General features: G+C 55.8%; 1 protein-coding gene across 3 annotated transcripts in view; it reads right to left on the bottom strand.

Annotated features, from left to right (window-relative positions):
• CNDP2 (carnosine dipeptidase 2) overlaps positions 1-24,348 on the bottom strand; it is a 49,742-nt gene that overhangs the window by 18,877 nt on the left and 6,517 nt on the right. For 2 of the 3 annotated variants that reach the window (XM_076054973.1, XM_076054975.1), the window contains exons 1-5: positions 13,550-13,568; positions 12,839-12,926; positions 7,306-7,449; positions 5,580-5,742; positions 1,211-1,299 (exon numbers count right to left, since the gene is read on the bottom strand). In XM_076054973.1, the coding sequence (XP_075911088.1) occupies positions 1,211-1,299; positions 5,580-5,742; positions 7,306-7,449; positions 12,839-12,898 (456 nt within the window). In that variant the 5' untranslated portion in view covers positions 12,899-12,926; positions 13,550-13,568. Of the gene's footprint in view, positions 1-1,210; positions 1,300-5,579; positions 5,743-7,305; positions 7,450-12,838; positions 12,927-13,549; positions 13,569-24,348 lie in introns of those variants that run through there. The other variant, XM_076054974.1, reaches the window with a different exon arrangement.

Raw genomic sequence — 24,348 nt, 5'->3', positions numbered from 1 at the left:
GTGAGTCTGTGGGTCTCTTGTGTGAGACTACAGGTCTCTGTGTTGTGGGTCTGTGGGTCTCGGTGTGGTGAGTCTATGGGTCTCTGTGTGGTGGAGTCTGTGGGTCTCTTTGTGATGAGTCTGTGGGTCTCTGTGTGGTGAGTCTGTGGGTCTCTGTGGGTCTCTGTGTGGTGAGTCTGTGGGTCTCTGTGTGGTGAGTCTATGGGTCTCTGTGTGGTGAGTCTACGAGTCTCTGTGTGGTGAGTCTATGGGTCTCTGTGTGATGAGTCTACGGGTCTCTGTGTGGTGACTCTGTGGCTCTCTGTGCCCGTGAGCCAACACCGCTGAACGATCATCCGAACCCGTCCTGGGCCTCCGTTACGGTCGACTCAGCCTCGAGGAGAGCACCCGGCGAGGTGCCACCGGGGAGACAAAGGCGGCCTGCCGCGGGCGCTCGCTGACGCCGCTAGCGCCGAAAGCCTGCACCACGGTGGAGAGCTACGCCGCCGTGAGTGAGCGCGTGAGCGAGCGGGTGAGCGAGCGGGTGAGTGAGCTGGTGAGCGAGCGGGTGAGCGAGCGGGTGAGCGAGCGGGTGAGCGAGCGGGTGAGCGAGTGAGCGGGCGGGTGAGCGAGCGGGCGGGTGAGCGAGCGGGTGAGCGAGCGGGTGAGTGAGCTGGTGAGCGAGCGGGTGAGCGAGCGGGTGAGCGAGCGGGTGAGCGAGCGGGTGAGCGAGTGAGCGGGCGGGTGAGCGAGCGGGCGGGTGAGCGAGCGGGTGAGCGAGCGGGTGAGCGAGCGAGCGAGCGGGTGAGCGAGCGGGTGAGCGGGCGGGTGAGCGAGCGGGTGAACGAGCGGGTGAGCGGGCGGGTGAGCGAGCGGGTGAACGGGCGGGTGAGCGAGCGGGTGAGCGAGCGGGTGAGCGAGCGGGTGAGCGAGCGGGTGAGCGAGCGAGCGAGCGAGCGGGTGAGCGAGCGAGCGAGCGGGTGAGCGAGCGGGTGAACGAGCGGGTGAGCGAGCGGGTGAGCGAGCGGGTGAGCGAGCGGGTGAGCGAGCGAGCGAGCGGGTGAGCGAGCGGGTGAGCGGGCGGGTGAGCGAGCGGGTGAACGAGCGGGTGAGCGAGCGGGTGAGCGGGCGGGTGAGCGAGCGGGTGAACGAGCGGGTGAGCGAGCGGGTGAGCGAGCGGGTGAGCGAGCGGGTGAGCGAGCGGGTGAGCGGGTGAGCGAGCGTTCCCCACCTGCTTGAGGCTCTGGTAGGCTTCGATGACGTTCAGCCAGCCCAGCACTGGGCCCTTGTCGTCCGTGGAGCCTCTACCGTACAGCTTCCCTGCTCGCGAGCGCACCGCGCGGATAGAGGCAAAGGTCACGTCCACCGCCACCACCACCACCGCCGCTGCCGCCACCACCACCACCACCGCAACCACCACCATCACCACCACCACCACCACCACCACCATCCCCAACCACCACCACCACCATCACCACCACCACCACCACCATCCCCAACCACCACCACCGCCGCCACCACCGCCACCGCCACCACCGCCACCACCGCCACCACCACCACCGCAACCACCACCATCACCACCACCACCGCCACCACCGCCCACCACCACCATCACCACCATCATCGCCGCCACCATCACCACCACTACCGCAACCACCACCATCACCACCACCACCGCCACCACCGCCCACCACCACCACCATCACCACCATCACCACCACTACCGCCACCACCACCACCACTGCCACCACCACCACCATCACCACCACCACCACCACCACAACCGCCACCCCCACCACCACCACCACCATCACCACCACCACGTCCACCACCGCCACCACCGCCACCACCACCCCCGCCACCACCACCACCACCGCCACCCCCACCACCACCACCACCGCGTAGCCTTCGCAGGCTGCCGGGGCAAGCGCCGCTAGCAAGCACGTACACGAGGGCACGAGGGGGTGGGTGGCCCAGGACCACGCCCGGGGCCGCCTTTGTACCAACGCACCACCACCACGCACACACACACACACACGTACTCACTCACACAACAACAACAACCGCCATTCGCCACTAAGTGGCGGTGACGTCACCACGACGCTTGTGCCAGGCTATGTGCACCCTGAGGCCACGTGAAGTGTCGAACGCCCGCTGGCAGGAGGTCACGGGGCAGACCCAGGTGCCACGGGTCGACTGACTGAGATGACTGGCTGATGCACCACCTGTGCCCCCTACTGTGCCAACCTGCTGTGCTTTAGCCACCCGGCGCTCCGCTCGTTGTTCTGAGCGTCGCTCCTCCACCCTCCGTTGTTGTTGGAGGGCGACTGCCTCCAACTGCCCAGTAGCATCCTTCACGAGCCTCCTCCACAGAGGCCGATCTTGACACCGCTGGTACCGGCCATTGGCAAGTCCACTCAGCTCCACGTCCTCCTGTACCACATCACTCCATCTCTTCTCTAGCCCGTGCCGCGCCCGCTTAGCCCCCTCAATCCGGCCGAACAAAAGCTGTTTCAGCATGCGGTGGCTGGGCATGCGGGCTACATGACCCAGCCATCACAGCCTTGCCCGCCGGAGGAGCTCACCGATGGGACCTTGCCCAGATCTTTCAAGGATTTGTGAGCTCCTCACACAATCCAGTCTGGTTAAACCCAGGATGGATCGTAGGCAGGCCAGCCTAAATGTTTCTAACCGGCGAAGATGTTCCATTAGGGGGGGTCCACGTTTCGCAAGCGTAGAGAAGGGAGGGAATGACCGTGGCCGAGAAGACTCTCCACTCTCTCCACAACTGCCCCATCACCGATTGGGAGTTGTGGGGGTGGAGTGTCCGATGGTACAAAATACCCAGGCAGGTGCTTAGTTTCGGTGGGGCTGATGGTAAGGCCCCACCTCTTAGTGGCACGCTCCAGTCTCAGCAGCAGCATCTCCAACTCCTCCTCTGACTGAACAGCTATTACCAAATCATCAGCATACATAACGTGGTTGAGCAATAGGGAGCCATCCCTTGACCGCACCCGGGCATCGATCAGCCTCCCATTATATCTGTACCATATGGAGATTCCCCCGGTACAGCTATTGAAGGCTTCACGAACTACGTGGTCAAAATAGATGTTAAATACTGTGGGAGCCAGAGGACATCCCTGTCGCACCCCCAAGGTGTACAGGGAATGGCTCTGACTCCCGGCCACGTAGTTTTACCCGGGCCCGCTCACCATCATGAAGGCCCTTAATGATCGTGAGCAGAGGGTCAGGTACTCCAAAAGCACGAAGAACGACCCAGAGCCCAGGCCTACTGATGGTATCATAGGCCTTGACCACACACACACATACATACACACACATACACACACTCTCACACACACTTTGTCGTTGGGGTCAAGGTACAAAATCCATGCAGTCAGGGATCGACCCCCCACCTCCTGCTCCTGCCCACCCCCCCCCCCCCCCCCGTCTGCAATGGGGGTGTGTGAGTGAGTCTGTGAGTGAGTGTGTCTGTGAATGAGTGTAAGACAGAGTGAGTGTGTCTGTGAATGAGTGTAAGACAGAGTGAGTGTGTCTGTGAATGAGTGTAAGACAGAGTGAGTGTGTCTGTGAGTGAGTGTAAGACAGAGTGAGTGTGTCTGTGAGTGAGTGTAAGACAGAGTGAGTGTGTCTGTGAGTGTGTCTGTGAGTGAGTGTAAGACAGAGTGAGTGTGTCTGTGAGTGTGTCTGTGAGTGAGTGTAAGACAGAGTGAGTGTGTCTGTGAATGAGTGTAAGACAGAGTGAGTGTGTCTGTGAATGAGTGTAAGACAGAGTGAGTGTGTCTGTGAATGAGTGTAAGACAGAGTGAGTGTGTCTGTGAATGAGTGTAAGACAGAGTGAGTGTGTCTGTGAATGAGTGTAAGACAGAGTGAGTGTGTCTGTGAGTGAGTGTAAGACAGAGTGAGTGTGTCTGTGAGTGTGTCTGTGAGTGAGTGTAAGACAGAGTGAGTGTGTCTGTGAATGAGTGTAAGACAGAGTGAGTGTGTCTGTGAATGAGTGTAAGACAGAGTGAGTGTGTCTGTGAATGAGTGTAAGACAGAGTGAGTGAGTGTGTCTGTGAGTGAGTGTAAGACAGAGTGAGTGAGTGTGTCTGTGAGTGAGTGTAAGACAGAGTGAGTGTGTCTGTGAGTGTGTCTGTGAGTGAGTGTAAGACAGAGTGAGTGAGTGTGTCTGTGAGTGAGTGTAATACAGAGTGAGTGAGTGTGTCTGTGAATGAGTGTAAGACAGAGTGAGTGTGTCTGTGAATGAGTGTAAGACAGAGTGAGTGTGTCTGTGAGTGAGTGTGGTGGTGGTGTGGAGCTGCGTGGCTATGGAGTCCACAGACTCAGAGAGACACTCACAGAGAGACTCACAGAGACTCACAGAGAGACTCACAGAGAGACTCACAGAGAAACTCAGAGAGACTCACAGAGACTCAGAGAGACTCACAGAGAGACTCAGAGAGACTCACAGAGAGACTCACAGAGACTCACAGAGACTCACAGAGAGACTCACAGAGAGACTCACAGAGACTCTCACAGAGAGACTCACAGAGACTCTCACAGAGACTCAGAGACTCACAGAGAGACTCACAGAGAGACTCACAGAGACTCTCACAGAGACTCTTACAGAGCGACTCACAGAGAGACTCAGAGACTCACAGAGAGACTCACAGAGAGACTCTCACAGAGACTCTTACAGAGAGACTCACAGAGAGACTCACAGAGACTCTCACAGAGACTCACAGAGACACACAGAGACTCTCACAGACTCACAGAGACACACAGAGACTCGCAGAGACTCGCAGAGACTCTCACAGATACCCGCAGAGACTCACAAAAACTCACAGAGACTCACAGATACTCACAGAGACTTGCATAGACTCATAGAGACGTGCGGGCGAGTTGGGCGGGCGAGCGAATGGCTGGGCGAGTGGGTGAGCGAGTGGGTGGGCGAGTGGGCGGGCGAGTGGGTGGGCGAGTGGCTGGGCGAGCGAGTGGGCGGGCGAGCGAGTGGCTGGGCGAGTGGCTGGGCGAGCGAGTGGCTGGGCGAGCGGGCGGGCGGGCGAGCGAGTGGCTGGGCGAGCGAGTGGCTGGGCGAGTGGCTGGGCGAGCGAGTGGCTGGGCGAGCGGGCGGGCGGGCGAGTGGGTGGGCGAGCGAGTGGCTGGGCGAGTGGCTGGGCGAGCGAGTGGCTGGGCGAGTGGGTGGGCGAGCGAGTGGGCGGGCGGGCGAGCGAGTGGGTGGGCGAGTGGCTGGGCGAGCGAGTGGCTGGGCGAGCGGGCGGGCGGGCGAGTGGCTGGGCGAGTGAGTGGCTGGGCGAGTGGCTGGGCGAGCGAGTGGCTGGGCGAGTGGCTGGGCGAGCGAGTGGCTGGGCGAGCGGGCGGGCGGGCGAGTGGCTGGGCGAGCGAGTGGCTGGGCGAGCGAGTGGCTGGGCGAGTGGCTGGGCGAGCGAGTGGCTGGGCGAGCGAGTGGCTGGGCGAGCGAGTGGCTGGGCGAGCGAGCGGGCGAGCAGGCGAGCGAGTGGCTGGGCGAGCGGGCGGGCGGGCGAGCGAGCGAGTGGCTGGACGAGCGGGCGGACGAGCGGGCGAGCGAGCCTCACCGTCCTTCTCGGTGAGGGTGAAGGGCTCGGTGTCCCAGCCGTCGTCGATCCGGGCCGGCTGCACGTCAAGGTGTCCGTAGATGAGGAGTGTCTTGAGGGCCGGGTCTGTGCCCAGCGTGCCCAGCAGGATGGGCGGCAGCGCCAGCTTGGAGCCGTCCGGCATCTAGGGGAGCGGCACGACATTGTCCCCCGTGAGTGTCTCCCGTGAGTGTCTCCCCGGGAGTGTCTCCCCGGGTCTCCCTGTGAGTATCTCCCGTGAGTGTCTCCCGTGACTGTCTCCCTGTGAGTATCTCCCGTGAGTGTCTCCCGTGACTGTCTCCCTGTGAGTATCTCCCGTGAGTGTCTCCCCGTGTCTCCCCGTGTCTCCCCCCGTGTCTCCCTGTGAGTGTCTCCCTGTGAGTGTCTCCCCGTGAGTGTCTCCCCGTGAGTGTCTCCCCGTGAGTGTCTCCTGTGAGTGTCTCCCCGTGTCTCCCGTGAGTGTCTCCCCGTGAGTGTCTCCCTGTGAGTGTCTCCCGTGAGTGTCTCCCTGTGAGTGTCTCCCAGTGTCTCCCGTGAGTGTCTCCCGTGAGTGTCTCCCCGTGAGTGTCCCCCGTGAGTGTCTCCCTGTGTCTGTCTCCCCGCGTCTCCCCGTGTCTCCCTGTGTCTCCCCGTGTCTCCCCGTGAGTGTCTCCCCGTGTCTCCCTGTGAGTGTCTCCCATGAGTGTCTCCCCGTGTCTGTCTCCCCGTGAGTGTCTCCCCGTGTCTCCCCGTGTCTCCCTGTGTCTGTCTCCCCGTGTCTCCCCGTGAGTGTCTCCCCGTGAGTGTCTCCCCGTATCTCCCTGTGAGTGTCTCCCCGTGTCTCCCCGTGTCTCCCTGTGTCTCCCCGTGTCTCCCCGTGAGTGTCTCCCCGTATCTCTCTGTGAGTGTCTCCCCGTGTCTCCCCGTGTCTCCCTGTGTCTCCCCGTGTCTCCCCGTGAGTGTCTCCCCGTATCTCCCTGTGAGTGTCTCCCTGTGTCTCCCCGTGTCTCCCCGTGAGTGTCTCCCCGTGAGCGTCTCCCCGTTTCTCCCCGTGTCTCCCCCCCGTATCTCCCTGTGAGTGTCTCCCCGTATCTCCCTGTGAGTGTCTCCCCGTGTCTCCCCGTGTCTCCCTGTGTCTCCCCGTGTCTCCCCGTGTCTCCCCGTGAGCATCTCCCCGTTTCTCCCCGTGTATCCCCCCCGTATCTCCCTGTGAGTGTCTCCCTGTGTCTCCCCGTATCTCCCTGTGAGTGTCTCCCCGTGAGCATCTCCCCGTTTCTCCCCGTATCTCCCCCCCGTGTCTCCCCGTGTCTCCCCGTGTATCCCCGTGAGTGTCTCCCCGTGTCTCCCCGTGAGTGTCTCCCCGTGTCTCCCCGTGTCTCCCCGTGTCTCCCTGCGTCTCCCGGTGTCTCCCCGCGTCTCCCCGTGAGTGTCTCCCCGTGTCTCCCTGCGTCTCCCCGTGTCTCCCTGCGTCTCCCCGTGAGTGTCTCCCCGTGTCTCCCCGTGTCTCCCTGCGTCTCCCGGTGTCTCCCCGCGTCTCCCCGTGAGTGTCTCCCCGTGTCTCCCTGCGTCTCCCCGTGTCTCCCCTTGTCTCCCCGTGAGTGTCTCCCCGTGTCTCCCCGCGTCTCCCCGTGTCTCCCCCCCTGTGTCTCCCCCCCGTGTCTCCCCCCCGTGTCTCCCCCCCGTGTCTCCCCCCCGTGTCTCCCCCCCCGCGTCTCCGCCCCCCTCCCACCGTCTGGGTGCCGATGTCCACAAGCTCCACGCTGCCTCCGAGCCGAGTAACCTCGCGGGCGGCCAGCTGCACCATGCGGACAACGTCATGGCGGCTCTCAGCCCACGAGGACACGCTGGGTACCGACACCCACTCGGAGAGACGCTAAGTGGGGGGTGGGACACGTGGGGGGTGGGACACGTGGGGGGTGGGACACGTGGGGGGTGGGACACGTGGGGGGTGAGACACGTGGGGGGCTCACTCACTGAAACACTCACTCACTCACACTCACTCACACTCACTCACACTCACACACTCAATCACACGCTCACTTACTCACACACTCACACTCACTCATACACTCACTCACTCACTCATTAACACACTCACACTCGCTCACACTCACTCACACTCACACACTCAATCAAACACTCACTTACTCACACACTCACACACTCACACACTCACACTCACTCAAACTCATACACTCACTCACTCATTAATACACTCACACTCATTCATTTACACACTCACTCACTCACACACTCACACACTCACTCACAATCACTCACAATCACTCACACACTCACACACTCTCACTCACACATTCACTCACACGCTCACTCACTAAAACACTCACTCACACTCACTCACTCACACTCACTCACACTCTCAATCACACACACTCACACACTCACTCATTTACACACTCACACACTCACTCACACACACTCACTCACACTCACACACTCACACACACTCACACACTCACACACTCACTCACACACTCACTCACACACACACACTCACACACTCACACACACTCACACACTCACACACTCACACACACACTCACACACTCACTCACACACACACACTCACACACACTCACACACTCACTCACACACACTCACTCACTCACACACTCACTCACACACTCACACTCTCACACACTCACTCACACACTCACTCACACTCACTCACACACTCACACACTCACTCACACTCACTCACTCACACACTCACTCACACAACAACAACAACCGCCATTCGCCACTAAGTGGCGGTGACGTCACCACGACGCTTGTGCCAGGCTATGTGCACCCTGAGGCCACGTGAAGTGTCGAACGCCCGCTGGCAGGAGGTCACGGGGCAGACCCAGGTGCCACGGGTCGACTGACTGAGATGACTGGCTGATGCACCACCTGTGCCCCCTACTGTGCCAACCTGCTGTGCTTTAGCCACCCGGCGCTCCGCTCGTTGTTCTGAGCGTCGCTCCTCCGCCCTCCGTTGTTGTTGGAGGGCGACTACCTCCAACTGCCCAGTAGCATCCTTCACGAGCCTCCTCCACAGAGGCCGATCTTGACACCGCTGGTACCAGTCATCGGCAAGTCCACTCAGCTCCACGTCCTCCTGTACCACATCACTCCATCTCTTCTCTAGCCCGTGCCGCGCCCGCTAAGCCCCCTCAATCCGGCCGAACAAAAGCTGTTTCAGCATGCGGTGGCTGGGCATGCGGGCTACATGACCCAGCCATCGCAGCCTTGCCCGCCGGAGGAGCTCACCGATGGGACCTTGCCCAGATCTTTCAAGGATTTGTGAGCTCCTCACACAATCCAGTCTGGTTAAACCCAGGATGGATCGTAGGCAGGCCAGCCTAAATGTTTCAACCGGCGAAGATGTTCCATTAGGGGGGGTCCACGTTTCGCAAGCGTAGAGAAGGGAGGGAATGACCGTGGCCGAGAAGACCTGAAGCTTAGTGCAGAGCGACAGACCAGGTAGCTTCCACACAGCGTTACGCAACCGATGAAAAGATATTGCCGCTCGACTGATTCGGAGTGAGACCTCTGCTGTTAAACTGGAGCCAGTCATAAGCACACTGCCCAGGTATGGGAAACTCTCCACTCTCTCTACAACTGCCCCATCACCGATTGGGAGTTGTGGGGGTGGAGTGTCCGATGGTACAAAATACCCAGGCAGGTGCTTAGTTTTGGTGGGGCTGATGGTAAGGCCCCACCTCTTAGTGGCACGCTCCAGTCTCAGCAGCAGCATCTCCAACTCCTCCTCTGACTGAGCAGCTATTACCAAATCATCAGCATACATAACGTGGTTGAGCAATAGGGAGCCATCCCTTGACCGCACCCGGGCATCGATCAGCCTCCCATTATATCTGTACCATATGGAGATTCCCCCGGTACAGCTATTGAAGACTTCACAAACTACGTGGTCAAAATAGATGTTAAATACTGTGGGAGCCAGAGGACATCCCTGTCGCACCCCAAGGTGTACAGGGAATGGCTCTGACTCCCGGCCACGTAGTTTTACCCGGGCCCGCTCACCATCATGAAGGTCCTTAATGATCGTGAGCAGAGGGTCAGGTACTCCAAAAGCACGAAGAACGACCCAGAGCCCAGGCCTACTGATGGTATCATAGGCCTTGACCAGGTCAATAAAGCAGAGATGTAGGTCTTGTTGGAATTCCCTACACCTCTGCTGTAGCAGACGGACAGAAAATATGGCATCTGTGCAGGACCGCCCTTTCCTGAAACCGCAATGGGGCTCCGCAAGCCTCTCCTCAGCGTGCCTGGCAAGGCGATGCTGAATAATCCTTGCCAGGACCTTTCCCGACACACTGAGGAGTGAGATGCCCCTGTAGTTGTTACAGTCTGTGCGGTCCCCCTTCTTAAAAAGGGGGACCACCAGGGCACCCTTCCAATCCTGCGGAACCCGTCCAGTGGTCCAGACTGTTGTTATGATGTCATATAGGGCAGTCTGTGCACAAACGCCACCCTCCCTCAGCATTTCGCTTGGGAGATCATCTCTGCCCGCTGCCTTTCCTGGTCTCAGACTCCGGATCGCCTTCAATACTTCCTCAGCAGATGGCACCTCAGCCAGCCCCTCACAGGGGGTGACTTCATACAATATTTGAGGCACCGCAGCCTCAGCAGGGTCATTCTCACTTTGTGCCACGATGTTTTCCTGGCTGAGGGATTTTCCCTCCCCCAGGACCTCACAGAAATGCTCAGCAAATCTGCGAACCTGTTCCTGGGGGTCGGAAATTGGATCACCGTTTTTTCCCCTAATGATGGTAATAGGTGTGGCGCTGCAGGTTACTTTTTTGATGGAGTTAAATAGAGATTTGTGATCACGGGCCACTGAGGCAGACTCCATCTCCTCAGCAACCCGCGACCACCACCCATCCTTGCAGCGCCTCACGGCTCTCCGAACCTCCGAGCGAAGGCTGCGGTAAGCCTCCTCATTCTCTGACGTGGGATTCTGTAGCCGATGACAGTGGGCCTGTCGCTTTTTCTCAACCATCCTGAACAACTCCTCTGTCAGCCAGGGTGTCTGGGGAGGTCTGGACCGCGTACCCAAAGCAGCCATTGCAGCTGCATGAGTCACAGTCCTAAACCTCACCCATTTACCCTCGACATCAGGAGGAGTCGGGGACGATGCCAATCCCAGCCGCAAGCGATGATGAAATTCTCGCTTGCAACTTTCATCAGATAACTGAGACCAGGCCACTTTAGGTTGGAATGGGGTCCTGGGTGTACACCCACCACCGGAGTGGAAGAATGGCAGGCGCATCTTACAGATGACTAGTCGATGGTCAGAGGGCAGATCAGCTCCACGGTAAGTCCTGGTGTCAAGGACATGGGCTCGCATTCGCTGGTCCGTCACTATGTAGTCCAGCAGATGTTCTTGCTTGGACCCGGCATGCATCCATGATGTTGTGTGGATGCGCCGATGCCGGAACAGCGTGTTGGTAATTACAAGCCCATGGGCTGCACAAAAATCTAGCAGCCTCCTACCGTTGTTATTGAGCTGATCTGGCCCATGCCCTCCAATCACTCCAGACCAGGTGCCAGTATCATGACCAACTCGGGCATTGAAGTCACCCAACATGATGACTCTATCCCGAGGGGCCACTTTAGCCAGCACCTGTGACAGGAGGTCATAGAAGGCATCTGACTCATCTGCTTTGCCTGCATCCCTCCACGGATGTTCATCTTCGGTGGGGGCATAAGTAACCACGACCACCATTCCTCGCCTCCGGTTGATGGGAAGGCGAGCCCAAAGTAGCCTGGGGCTTACAGATTCCCACACCTCACCGCCACGCTCCCACGCCCCCTTCATTCTTTTGTTCAAAAGAAGACCCACACCCTGTTGTTTGGCAGTCTGCTGCCCCGAGCAGAGGACTGTCCACCCCTCATGGTGGCAGGAGCCAGAGCCGGTCCACCGGACCTCCTGAATGCCGCATAGATCCAGGCGGTACCGGTCCAGCTCCCGACAGAGGAGTGGCAGCCTCTCCTCTGCAGTGAGCGTTCGAACATTCCACGTGGCCACCCGTAGTGGCTTTTCGTTGTTTCTGGAGTAGCCCCGAGGGTAGGTATTCAATCTCCTGGCTCCGCCAATTGGGGTTTGGCCAGGAGACGTCATAGACGCCTGGCCCCCCGGGGCCTCCGGCACAAGCTTAGTTATTACATATTTCAGTTTAATTCGTGGTTTCGTGGTAATTAATTGAAGGTGAAGGGGTTACCAGCCCCTCGCACCCGTCCAGAGCCCCCGTTTAGCCCCTGTGGTGGACACATATGCCATGAGGGGAGGAGCCAATCAAAATTGGATCTCCCCCCACAGCGCTGTCCACGACAGAGTTGCCCGTCCGGCACCGCGACACACACTCACTCACTCACACACACTCACTCACTCACACTCACTCACTCACACACACACTCACTCACTCACTCATTTACACACTCGCTCACACACACTCACACACACACACTCACACTCACTCACACACACACTCACTCACACACTCGCACACTCGCACACTTACTCACACACTCACTCACTCACACACTCACTCACACACTCACTCACTCACTCACACACTCACTCACACACACACTCACTCACACACACACTCACTCACACACACTCACTCACACACACACTCACACACACACTCACTCACACACACTCACACACTCAATCACACACACACACTCGCACACACACTCACACACTCACACTCGCACACTCACTCACTCACACACACTCACTCACACTCACTCACACACTCACTCACACTCACACTCACTCACACAATCACACACACACTCACTCACACACACTCACACACACTCACTCACTCATTTACACACTCACTCACACACTCACTCACTCATTTACACACTCACTCACACACTCACTCACTCACTCACACACACTCACACACTCAATCACACACACACTCACACACACACTCACACACACACTCACTCACTCACACACTCACTCACTAATTTACACACTCACTCACACACACTCACTCACACACAAACTCACTCACACACACTCACACACTCACTCACACACACACTCACACACTCACACACACATTCACACTCACTCACACACATACTCACACACTCACACACACTCACTCACTCATTTACACACTCACTCACACACTCACACACAGACTCACTCACTCATTTACACACTCACACTCACTCACACACACACTCACACACACTCACTCACTCACCTTCACGTAGAGTTCCTGATTGTCATCGATATACTTGAACAGCGCCGGCAGGAAGTCCATGGCGAGTGAGGTTCGGGATGCCTTTCGTCTGCACGCACACACAAAGACAAAGGTCCCCCGTGTAGCCTCAACACACCGTCGGGGCAAGTGCTGTTAGCGAACGCTTGCGAAGGCCGGTAACGGGCACACGAGGGGGTGGGTGGCCAGCACCACGCCCGGCCGCCTTTGTCTTCCCCAGTGGCACCAGGTTACTCGTTTGAGGCTGAGTCGACCTAGGGGAGGCCCAGGACCCGGGCCGCTAGGTTCGTGGCGCGGCGAGGCGCTAACAGCTGGGCCACCGGACACACACACACACGTGTACACACACACACACGCGTACACACACACGTGTACACACACACACACACGTGTACACACACACACGTGTACACACACACACGTGTACACACACACACACGTGTACACACACACGTCTACACACACACACGTGTACACACACACACGTGTACACACACGCGTGTACACACACACGCACGTGTACACACACACGTGTACACACACACACACGTGTACACACACACGTGTACACACACGCACACGTGTACACACACGCACACGTGTACACACACGCACCTGTACACACGCACGTGTACACACACGCACCTGTACACACGCACGTGTACACACACACAAACACCAGTTGCATCAGACCGAGAGCAGGAAGTTGTGAACGCCGCAAGGCGCTCGACGCTGACGACGAGGAATTCTCGCGTGCTACAGCGGGACCCAAGGCGGCCCGGGTCACGTGCGGTCAACCACGTGACTACCTCGTCCGGTCCGCGCTGCCGCTGGCTAACAGCAGCACTTACCCCAACAGTCCGAGTCTCTGTGTGTGTGTCTGTGTGTGTGTGTCGCTGTGTGTGTGACTGTGTGTGTGTCTGTGTGTGTGACTGTGTGTGTGTCTCTGTGTGTGTGTCTGTGTGTGTGTCTCTGTGTGTGTGTGTCTCTGTGTGTGTGTGTCTGTGTGTGTGTCTGTGTGTGTCTCTGCGTGTGTCTCCGTGACCCTGTGCCGCTATGTGTGTCTGTGTGTGTCTCTGTGTGTGTGTCTCTGCGTGTGTCTCTGTGACTGTGTGTCTCTGTGTGTGTGTCTCTGTGACTGTGTGTCTCTGTGACTGTGTGTCTCTGTGACTGTGTGTGTCTGTGTGTGTGTCTGTGTGTGTGACTGTGTGTGTCTCTGTGTGTGTGTCTCTGTGTGTGTGTCTCTGCGTGTGTCTCTGTGACTGTGTCTCTGTGAGTGTGTGTCTCTGTGTGTGTGTGTCTCTGTGACTGTGTGTGTGTCTCTGTGACTGTGTGTGTCTCTGTGTCTCCGTGACTGTGTGTGTGTGTGTCTCTGTGTGTGCCTCTGCGTCTCTCCGACGGTCTCAGTGTCTCCGCGTCTCTGCGGGCGTCTCTCCGCGACTGCGGAACGTGCAAGGTTCAGCCCCCGTCGCTTGGCAAGCGTCGCCGCCGCCGCCGATTTCCAGACACGCGGTTCTCACTTGGGCCACGGGGGAACCACCAAATGGCCTCGCTACGAAGGGCAGAGGTTCGGGAAATCCCTGCAGCTCTACGCTGGCCGCACGAATCGGAATCGGAATCTTTATCCGTCGTACGACAGGAAGGAGGAATCCGATGGGCTGTGAAGCTCGCTTTCCCCCCGCAGCACCACCCCCCCCCCCCCGCCCGCAGATATCCAGCCGAGGCGACGGAGGTCAGAGAGTTACAATAACAGAGCACACGCAAGCACGAGAGCAATGCGGAGCACGGGACGAGGCAAGCAAATCGCTACGCAAACCAAAACTATTCTGGGCTCGCTTGGCAAGGTGGGCGAGACCCCACTGGGGCATGGCGGCGGCCATTTTGTCGGAAGCAAAATGGCCGCTCGAGGAAGTGGCCGGCCACCGTCAACCACCGTCAACCACAATCATCCACCATCAACCATCATCATCCACTGTCAACCATCGTCAACCACCGTCAACAACCGTCAACCACCATCAACCATCATCCACCGGCCACCGTCAACCACCACCAACCACCACCAACCACCGTCAACCGTCAACCACCACCAACCACCGTTAACCATCGTCATCCACCGTCATTCAGCGTCAACCACCACCAACCACCACCAACCACCGTCAACCACTGTCATCCACCGTCAACCACCGTCAACCGTCAACCACCGTCAACCATCATCATCCACCATCAACCACCACCAACCACCGTCAACCACCGTCAACCGTCAACCACCGTAAACCACCCCCAACCACGATCCACCACCACCAACCACCATCAACCACCAGCATAAACCACCATCAACCACCACCATAAACCACCATCAACCACCATCATCACGTGGACATTTACGACACGCAAGGCGTGAAACGTGAAGGGGAGGGAAAACCCCCAGAGGGAAGGAATCCACGCGGCGATCACCACGGGGAGAGAAAGAGAGAAAGAGAGAGAGAAAGAGAGAGAGAAAGAGAGAGAGAGAGAGTAAGAGAGAGAGAGTAAGAGAGAGAGTAAGAGAGAGAGAGGGAGAGAGAGAGTAAGAGAGAGAGTAAGAGAGAGAAAGAGTAAGAGAGAGAGAGGGGGAGAGAGAGTAAGAGAGAGAGTTTGTTAATCCTTGATGGTTTCTGCATGGCCATGGGGAGTCTAACGTGTAACCGGGCACGGGGAGTCTAACGTGTAACCAGAGTCTAACGTGTAACCGGAGTCTAACGTGTAACCAGGCACGGGGAGTCTAACGTGTAACCGGAGTCTAACGTGTAACCGGAGTCTAACGTGTAACCGGAGTCTAACGTGTAACCGGAGTCTAAAGTGTAACCAGAGTCTAAAGTGTAACCGGGCACGGGAGTCTAACGTGTAACCGGAGTCTAACGTGTAACCGGAGTCTAACGTGTAACCAGGCACAGGGGAGTCTAACGTGTAACCAGAGTCTAACGTGTAACCGGAGTCTAACGTGTAACCAGGCACGGGGAGTCTAACGTGTAACCGGAGTCTAACGTGTAACCGAAGTCTAACGTGTAACCAGGCACAGGGGAGTCTAACGTGTAACCGGAGTCTAACGTGTAACCAGAGTCTAACGTGTAACCAGAGTCTAACGTGTAACCAGGCACAGGGAGTCTAACGTGTAACCGGAGTCTAACGTGTAACTGGAGTCTAACGTGTAACCGGAGTCTAACGTGTAACCGGAGTCTAACGTGTAAACGGAGTCTAACGTGTAACCAGAGTCTAACGTGTAACCGAGAACGGGGAGTCTAACGTGTAACCGGAGTCTAACGTGTAACCTGCCACGGGGGAGTCTAACGTGTAACCTGGCAAGGGGAGTCTAACGTGTAACCGGAGTCTAATGTGTAACCAGAGTCTAACGTGTAACCTGGCAATGGGAGTCTAACGTGTAACCGGAGTCTAACGTGTAACTGGGCACGGGGAGTCTAACGTGTAACCGGGCAAGGGGAGTCTAAAGTGTAACCAGAGTCTAACGTGTAACCAGAGTCTAACGTGTAACCGAGAATGGGGAGTCTAACGTGTAACCGGAGTCTAACGTGTAACCGGGCACGGGGAGTCTAAAGTGTAACCAGAGTCTAACGTGTAACCAGAGTCTAACGTGTAACCGGGCACGGGGAGTCTAACGTGTAACCAGAGTCTAACGTGTAACTGGGCACGGGGAGTCTAACGTTTAACCGGGCACGGGGAGTCTAACGTGTAACCAGGCAAGGGGAGTCTAACGTGTAACCAGAGTCTAACGTGTAACCAGGCACGGGGAGTCTAACGTGTAACTGGGCACGGGGAGTCTAACGTGTAACCAGGCAAGGGGAGTCTAACGTGTAACCAGAGTCTAACGTGTAACCAGGCACGGGGGGTCTAACGTGTAACCAGAGTCTAACGTGTAACCAGGCACGGGGGGTCTAACGTGTAACCAGAGTCTAACGTGTAACCAGGCACGGGGAGTCTAACGTGTAACCAGGCACGGGGCGTCTAACGTGTAACCGGAGTCTAAAGTGTAACCAGAGTCTAACGTGTAACCAGGCAAGGACAGTCTAACGTGTAACCGGAGTCTAACGTGTAACCAGAGTCTAACGTGTAACCAGAGTCTAACGTGTAACCAGGCAAGGACAGTCTAACGTGTAACCGGAGTCTAACGTGTAAACAAAGTCTAACGTGTAACCAGGCACGGGGAGTCTAAAGTGTAACCGGAGTCTAATGTGTAACCGGAGTCTAACGTGTAACCAGAGTCTAACGTGTAACCGGGCACGGGGAGTCTAAAGTGTAACCGGAGTCTAACGTGTAACCGGGCACGGGGAGTCTAACGTGTAACCGGAATCTAACGTGTAACCAGAGTCTAACGTGTAACCGGGCACGGGGAGTCTAAAGTGTAACCGGAGTCTAACGTGTAACCAGGCACGGGGAGTCTAACGTGTAACCAGAGTCTAACGTGTAACCAGGCACGGGGAGTCTAAAGTGTAACCGGAGTCTAACGTGTAACCAGGCACGGGGAGTCTAAAGTGTAACCAGAGTCTAACGTGTAACCGGTTGCATTGCCTCGTCTCCGCCACCCCCTCCCAACTGTCGTGTGGATTGCCGCCCTGATCCTCGCCACGTTATCTTGCGCAGATCGATATGCCGTGGCGAATAAGTGCTAAAGGTGCACTGCCGTGACCGGGAAAGTTCACAATCCAGGTTTTCAAGTAGAAATGTATAACTCGGTATAAATGTGTCGTTAGACCCACCACCACCACCAACACCACCAACAACACACGACACGGCCCACCGCTGAGGTTGAGTCCTGTAAACAAAACCTGCCAATAGGTCACCGCTTCAGCACTCACCGTTTTTTGTGCGTTGGGGAGTAAATCGACAACGTTCACAATTCGAGTGCCGTGACACCTCGCCGGTCATTAGAGTCAAGCCGTCAAACTGGGAGATTTTTGCCGGCCAATGATGAAATTGTAGTGGGAGCCTCGGTGCCGATAAAGTTATTTTATTTACAAGTGGTGGTATGTGTGTGTGTGTGTGCGTTGAACCTCCTTCACACCGCCGTGATAGTACGAGGTGCGGGGAAAGGAAAACAAACTATGGGTCTCTGTGTGGTGAGTCTATGGGTCTCTGTGTGGTGAGTCTATGGGTCTATGTGTGGTGAGTCTATGGGTCTCTGTGTGGTGAGTCTATGGGTCTCTGTGTGGTGAGTCTACGGGTCTCTGTGTGGTGAGTCTACAAGTCTCTGTGTGGTGAGTCTATGGGTCTCTGTGTGATGAGGCTATGGATCTGTGTGATGAGTCTATGGGTCTCTGCGTGATGAGTCTGTGGGTCTCTGTGTGGTGAGTCTATGGCTCTCTGTGTGGTGAGTCTATGGCCCTCTGTGTGGTGAGTCTATGGGTCTCTGTGTGGTGAGTCTATGGGTCTCTGTGTGGTGAGTCTATGGGTCTCTGTGTGATGAGTCTATGGGTCTCTGTGTGGTGAGTCTATGGGTCTCTGTGTGGTGAGTCTATGGGTCTCTGTGTGGTGAGTCTATGGGTCTCTGTGTGGTGAGTCTATGGGTCTCTGTGTGATGAGTCTATGGGTCTCTGTGTGATGAGTCTATGGGTCTCTGTGTGATGAGTCTGTGGGTCTCTGTGTGATGAGTCTGTGTCTCTGTGTGATGAGTCTGTGGGTCTCTGTGTGATGAGTCTGTGTGTCTCTGTGTGGTGAGTCTATGGGTCTCTGTATGGTGAGTCTATGGGTCTCTGTGTGGTGAGTCTATGGGTCTCTGTGTGGTGAGTCTATGGGTCTCTGTGTGGTGAGTCTACGGGTCTCTGTGTGGTGAGTCTACAAGTCTCTGTGTGGTGAGTCTATGGGTCTCTGTGTGATGAGGCTATGGATCTGTGTGATGAGTCTATGGGTCTCTGTGTGATGAGTCTGTGGGTCTCTGTGTGGTGAGTCTATGGCTCTCTGTGTGGTGAGTCTATGGCTCTCTGTGTGGTGAGTCTATGGGTCTCTGTGTGGTGAGTCTATGGGTCTCTGTGTGGTGAGTCTATGGGTCTCTGTGTGATGAGTCTATGGGTCTCTGTGTGGTGAGTCTATGGGTCTCTGTGTGGTGAGTCTATGGGTCTCTGTGTGGTGAGTCTATGGGTCTCTGTGTGGTGAGTCTATGGGTCTCTGTGTGATGAGTCTATGGGTCTCTGTGTGATGAGTCTATGGGTCTCTGTGTGATGAGTCTGTGGGTCTCTGTGTGATGAGTCTGTGTCTCTGTGTGATGAGTCTGTGGGTCTCTGTGTGATGAGTCTGTGTGTCTCTGTGTGGTGAGTCTGTGGGTCTCTGTGTGGTGAGTCTACGGGTCTCTGTGTGGTGAGTCTATGGGTCTCTGTGTGATGAGTCTACGGGTCTCTGTGTGGTGAGTCTATGGCTCTCTGTGTGATGAGTCTATGGGTCTCTGTGTGGTGAGTCTATGGGTCTCTGTGTGGTGAGTCTGTGGGTCTCTGTGTGGTGAGTCTGTGGCTCTCTGTGTGGTGAGTCTATGGCTCTCTGTGTGATGAGTCTATGGGTATCTGTGTGGTGAGTCTATGGGTCTCTGTGTGATGAGTCTGTGGGTCTCTGTGTGATGAGTCTGTGTGTCTCTGTGTGATGAGTCTGTGGGTCTCTGTGTGATGAGTCTGTGGGTCTCTGTGTGGTGAGTCTGTGTGTCTCTGTGTGGTGAGTCTATGGGTCTCTGTGTAATGAGTCTATGGATCTCTGTGTGATGAGTCTATGGGTCTCTGTGTGATGAGTCTATGGGTCTCTGTGTGATGAGTCTATGGGTCTCTGTGTGATGAGTCTACAGGTCTCTGTGTGGTGAGTCTACGGGTATCTGTATGGTGAGTCTATGGGTCTCTGTGTGATGAGTCTATGGGTCTCTGTGTGAGTCTATGGGTCTCTGTGTGGTGAGTCTATGGGTCTCTGTGTGATGAGTCTATGGGTCTCTGTGTGATGAGTCTATGGGTCTCTGTGTGATGAGTCTACAGGTCTCTGTGTGGTGAGTCTACGGGTATCTGTATGGTGAGTCTATGGGTCTCTGTGTGATGAGTCTATGGGTCTCTGTGTGATGAGTCTATGGGTCTCTGTGTGGTGAGTCTATGGGTCTCTGTGTGATGAGTCTGTGGGTCTCTGTGTGGTGAGTCTATGGGTCTCTGTGTGGTGAGTCTATGTCTCTCTGTGTGATGAGTCTATGGGTCTCTGTGTGGTGAGTGTATGGGTCTCATTTGAGGCCGAGTCGACCTAGGGGAGGCCCAGGACCGGTTCGGATAATCGTCACTAGGTGTTGGCCGTCAGGGGGAATCGAACTCGGGTCGCCGGGTTCATAGCGCAGCGCGCTAACCGCTCCCCACACCCCCCACAATATACGCACACACACACACTCATATAAACACACCAACATGCACTTTGCTCGATGCAAAACTCAGGGACACTTTTTGCAACGTTGCACGAGGACCATCCCTGCCCGAGCCCAACATCATCCTGCTACTACCCGACCCAAACTATCACTACCCCCCACCATCACTGTCACTACCCCTACCAGTTTCAAGTTTCATATTTTGTTCGTTGCAATCGCGACGAACAAAACACGAGCAGAGAAACATCTTAGAGCGGCGATGCGCAACAGAAACATCCTTGAATAGACCGGCAAAAGCTTCCAGAAAAGAAAAAAAACACCGTATCACAACGCCGCGTGCAACAATCCCAGTGTGATGCAAGACGAACAATAACAACCATGAGACAATTTAGATTAAAGTTATCAGGCCAACTCCGCACTTCCGCAAAGAAATCACCAAGATAAAGCAATAAAACACAATTTTAACAACGGTAATCGTGGGAACTTTGATTCCAATTAAACAATAAACGATATACATAACATGTACGAACAAACTTGCAGCCATAGCTGTCAGAATGACACTCCCCGTGTATGATGTGTGAGTGAGTCAATGGTAGTGAGTGTATCATGTGTGAGTCGGTGGTAGTGTGAGTGATTGTATGATGTGTGAGTCAGCGTATGATGAGTGAGTGTATGATGAGTGAATCATTGTATGATGAGTGAATGGGTCAGTGGTTGTGCAAGTGTATGATGTGCGAGTGAGTCAGCGTATGATGAGTGAGTCAGCGTATGATGAGTGAGTGTATGATGAGTGAATCATTATATGATGAGTGAATGGGTCAGTGGTTGTGCAAGTGTATGATGTGCGAGTGAGTCAGCGTATGATGTATGAGTCAGCGTATGATGAGTAAGTGTATGATGAGTGAATCATTGTATGATGAGTGAATGGGTCAGTGGTTGTGCGCGTGTATGATGTGCGAGTGAGTCAGCGTATGATGAGTGAGTGCATGATGAGTGAATCATTGTATGATGAGTGAATGGGTCATTGGTTGTGTGAGTGTATGATGAGTGAATCATTGTATGATTCACTCATCATACACTGTATACGTGTTGTGTGTGTGTACGTGTGGTGTGTGTGTATATACGTGGTGTGTGTGTGTGTATGTGGTGTGTGTATACGTGGTGTGTGTGTATATACGTGGTGTGTGTGTATATACGTGGTGTGTGTGGTGTGTGTGTATATGTGGTGTGTCTATACGTGGTGTGTGTATATACGTGTGGTGTGTGTGTATACGTGGCGTGTGTGTGTGTAGAGATGATCTCCCAAGCGAAATGCTGAGGGAGAGTGGCGTTTGTGCACAGACTGCCCTTCATGACATCATAACAGTCTGGACCACTGGACGGGTTCCGCAGGATTGGAAGGATGCCCTGGTGGTCCCCCTTTTTAAGAAGGAGTGAGATGCCCCTCACTGAGATGCCCCTGTAGTTGTTACAGTCTGTGCGGTCCCCCTTTTTAAGAAGGGGGACCGCACAGACTGTAACAACTACAGGGGCATCTCACTCCTCAGTGTGTCGGGAAAGGTCCTGGCAAGGATTATTCAACATCGCCTTGCCAGGCACGCTGAGGAGAGGTTTGCGGAGCCCCAATGCGGTTTCAGGAAAGGGCGGTCCTGCACAGATGCCATATTTTCTGTCCGTCTGCTACATAAGAGGTGTAGGGAATTCCAACAAGACCTACATCTCTGCTTTATTGACCTGGTCAAAGCCTATGGTACCATCAGTAGGCCTGTGCTCTGGGTTGTTCTTCGTGCTTTTGGAGTCCCTGACCCTCTGCTCACGATCATTAAGGACCTTCATGATGATGAGCGGGCCCGGGTATAACTACGTGGCCGGGAGTCAGAGCCATTCCCTGTACACCTTGGGGTGTGACAGGAATGTCCTCTGGCTCCCATATTATTTAACATCTGTTTTGACCACGAAGTTCGTGAAGCCTTCAATAGCTGTACCGGGGGAATCTCCATTTGGTACAGATATTATGGGAGGCTGATCGATGCCCGGGTGCGGTCAAGGGATGGCTCCCTATTGCTCAACCACGTTATGTATGCTGATGATTTGGTAATAGCTGCTCATTCAGAGGAGGAGTTGGAGACAATGCTGCTGCTGAAACTGGAGCGTGCCACTAAGAGATGGGGCCTTACCATCAGCCCCACCAAAACTAAGCACCTGCCTGGGTATTTTGTACCATCGGACACTCCACCCCCACAACTTCCAATCGGTGATGGGGCAGTTGTGGAGAGAGTGGAGAGTTTCCCATACCTGGGCAGTGTGCTTATGACCGGCTCCAGTTTAACAGCAGATGTCTCACTCCGAATCAGTCGAGCGGCAATATCTTTTCATCGGTTGCGTAACGCTGTGTGGAAGCTACCTGGTCTGTCGCTCCGCACTAAGCTTCAGGTCTTCTTGGCCACGGTCATTCCCTCCCTTCTCTACGCCTGCGAAACGTGGACCCCCCTAATGGAACATCTTCGCCGGTTGGAAACATTTAGGCTAGCCTGCCTACGATCCATCCTGGGTTTAACCAGGCTGGATTGTGTGAGCTCACAAATCTTTGAAAGATCTGGGCACGGTCCCATCGGTGAGCTCCTCCGGCAGGCAAGGCAGCGTTGGCTGGGTCATGTAGCCAGCATGCCCAGCCACTGCATGCCGAAACAGCTTTTGTTCGGCCGGATCGAGGGGGCTAAACGGGCGCCGCACGGGCTAGAGAAGAGATGGAGTGATGTGGTACAGGAGGACGTGGAGCTGAGTGGACTTGCCGATGACTGGTACCAGTGGTGTCAAGATCGGCCTCTGTGGAGGAGGCTCGTGAAGGACGCTGCTGGGCAGTTGGAGGCAGTCGCCCTCCAACAACAACGGAGGGCGGAGGAGCGACGCTCGCAACAATGAGCTTAGCGCCGGGTGGCTAAAGCACAGCAGGTTGGCACAGTAGCGGGCACAGGTGGTGCATCAGCCAGTCATCTCAGTCAGTCGACCCGTGGCACCTGGGTCTGCCCCGTGACCTCCTGCCAGCGGGCGTTCGACACTTCACGTGGCCTCAAGGTGCACATGGCCTGGCACAAGCGTCGTGGTGACGTCACCGCCACTTAGTGGCGAATGGCGGTTGTTGTTGTGTGTGTATACGTGGTGTGTGTGTATACGTGGTCTGTTCGTATACGTGGTGTGTGTATACGTGGTGTGTGTATACGTGGTGTGTGTGTATACGTGGGTGTGTGTGTATACGTGGTGTGTGTATACGTGGTGTGTGTGTGTACGTGTTGTGTGTGTATACATGGTGTGTGTATACGTGTTGTGTGTATACGTGGTGTGTGTGTACGTGTTGTGTGTGTATACGTGGTGTGTTTATACGTGGTGTGTGTATACGTGGTGTGTGTATACGTGGTGTGTGTGTGTGTACGTGTTGTGTGTATATACGTGTTGTCACGAGCCTCGGGGCAGGGAAGTGAAATCGCTCAGAGGCACGTGGAGTTACCCCGGCCCACGCGGTCACGCGCACACAGCCACAACAAAGACAAAGCTCCCCCGTGTAGTCCCTACGACTTGCGTGGGCCAAGTGCCGTGAGGGAGTGGCACATTCAGACTCAAGCAGAGACCCACAGACTCACGCAGAGAGCCACAGACTGGCACAGAGACCCACAGACTCACGCAGAGAGCCACAGACTCACGCAGAGACCCGTAGACTCACACAGAGACCCATGGACTCACACAGAGACCCAGACTCACGCAGAGACCCATAGACTCACACAGAGACCCATAGACTCACACAGAGACCCAGACTCACGCAGAGAACCACAGACTCACACACAGACTCATAGACTCACGCAGAGAGCCACAGACTCACACAGAGACCCACAGACTCACACAGAGACCCATAGACTCACACAGAGACCCATGGACTCACACACAGACTCATAGACTCACGCAGAGAGCCACAGACTCACGCAGAGAGCCACAGACTGGCACAGAAACCCAGACTCACGCAGAGAGCCACAGACTCACGCAGAGAGCCACAGACTCACGCAGAGACCCACAGACTCACACAGAGACCCATAGACTCACACAGAGACACATGGACTCACACACAGACTCATAG

The sequence above is a fragment of the Petromyzon marinus genome, chromosome 69, assembly GCF_048934315.1.
Source record: "Petromyzon marinus isolate PM22_M1 ecotype Great Lakes invasive population chromosome 69, UKy_Petmar_22M1.pri1.0, whole genome shotgun sequence".
Taxonomy (NCBI): domain Eukaryota; kingdom Metazoa; phylum Chordata; class Hyperoartia; order Petromyzontiformes; family Petromyzontidae; genus Petromyzon; species Petromyzon marinus.
This window is presented reverse-complemented; position numbering and strand designations above follow the sequence as displayed.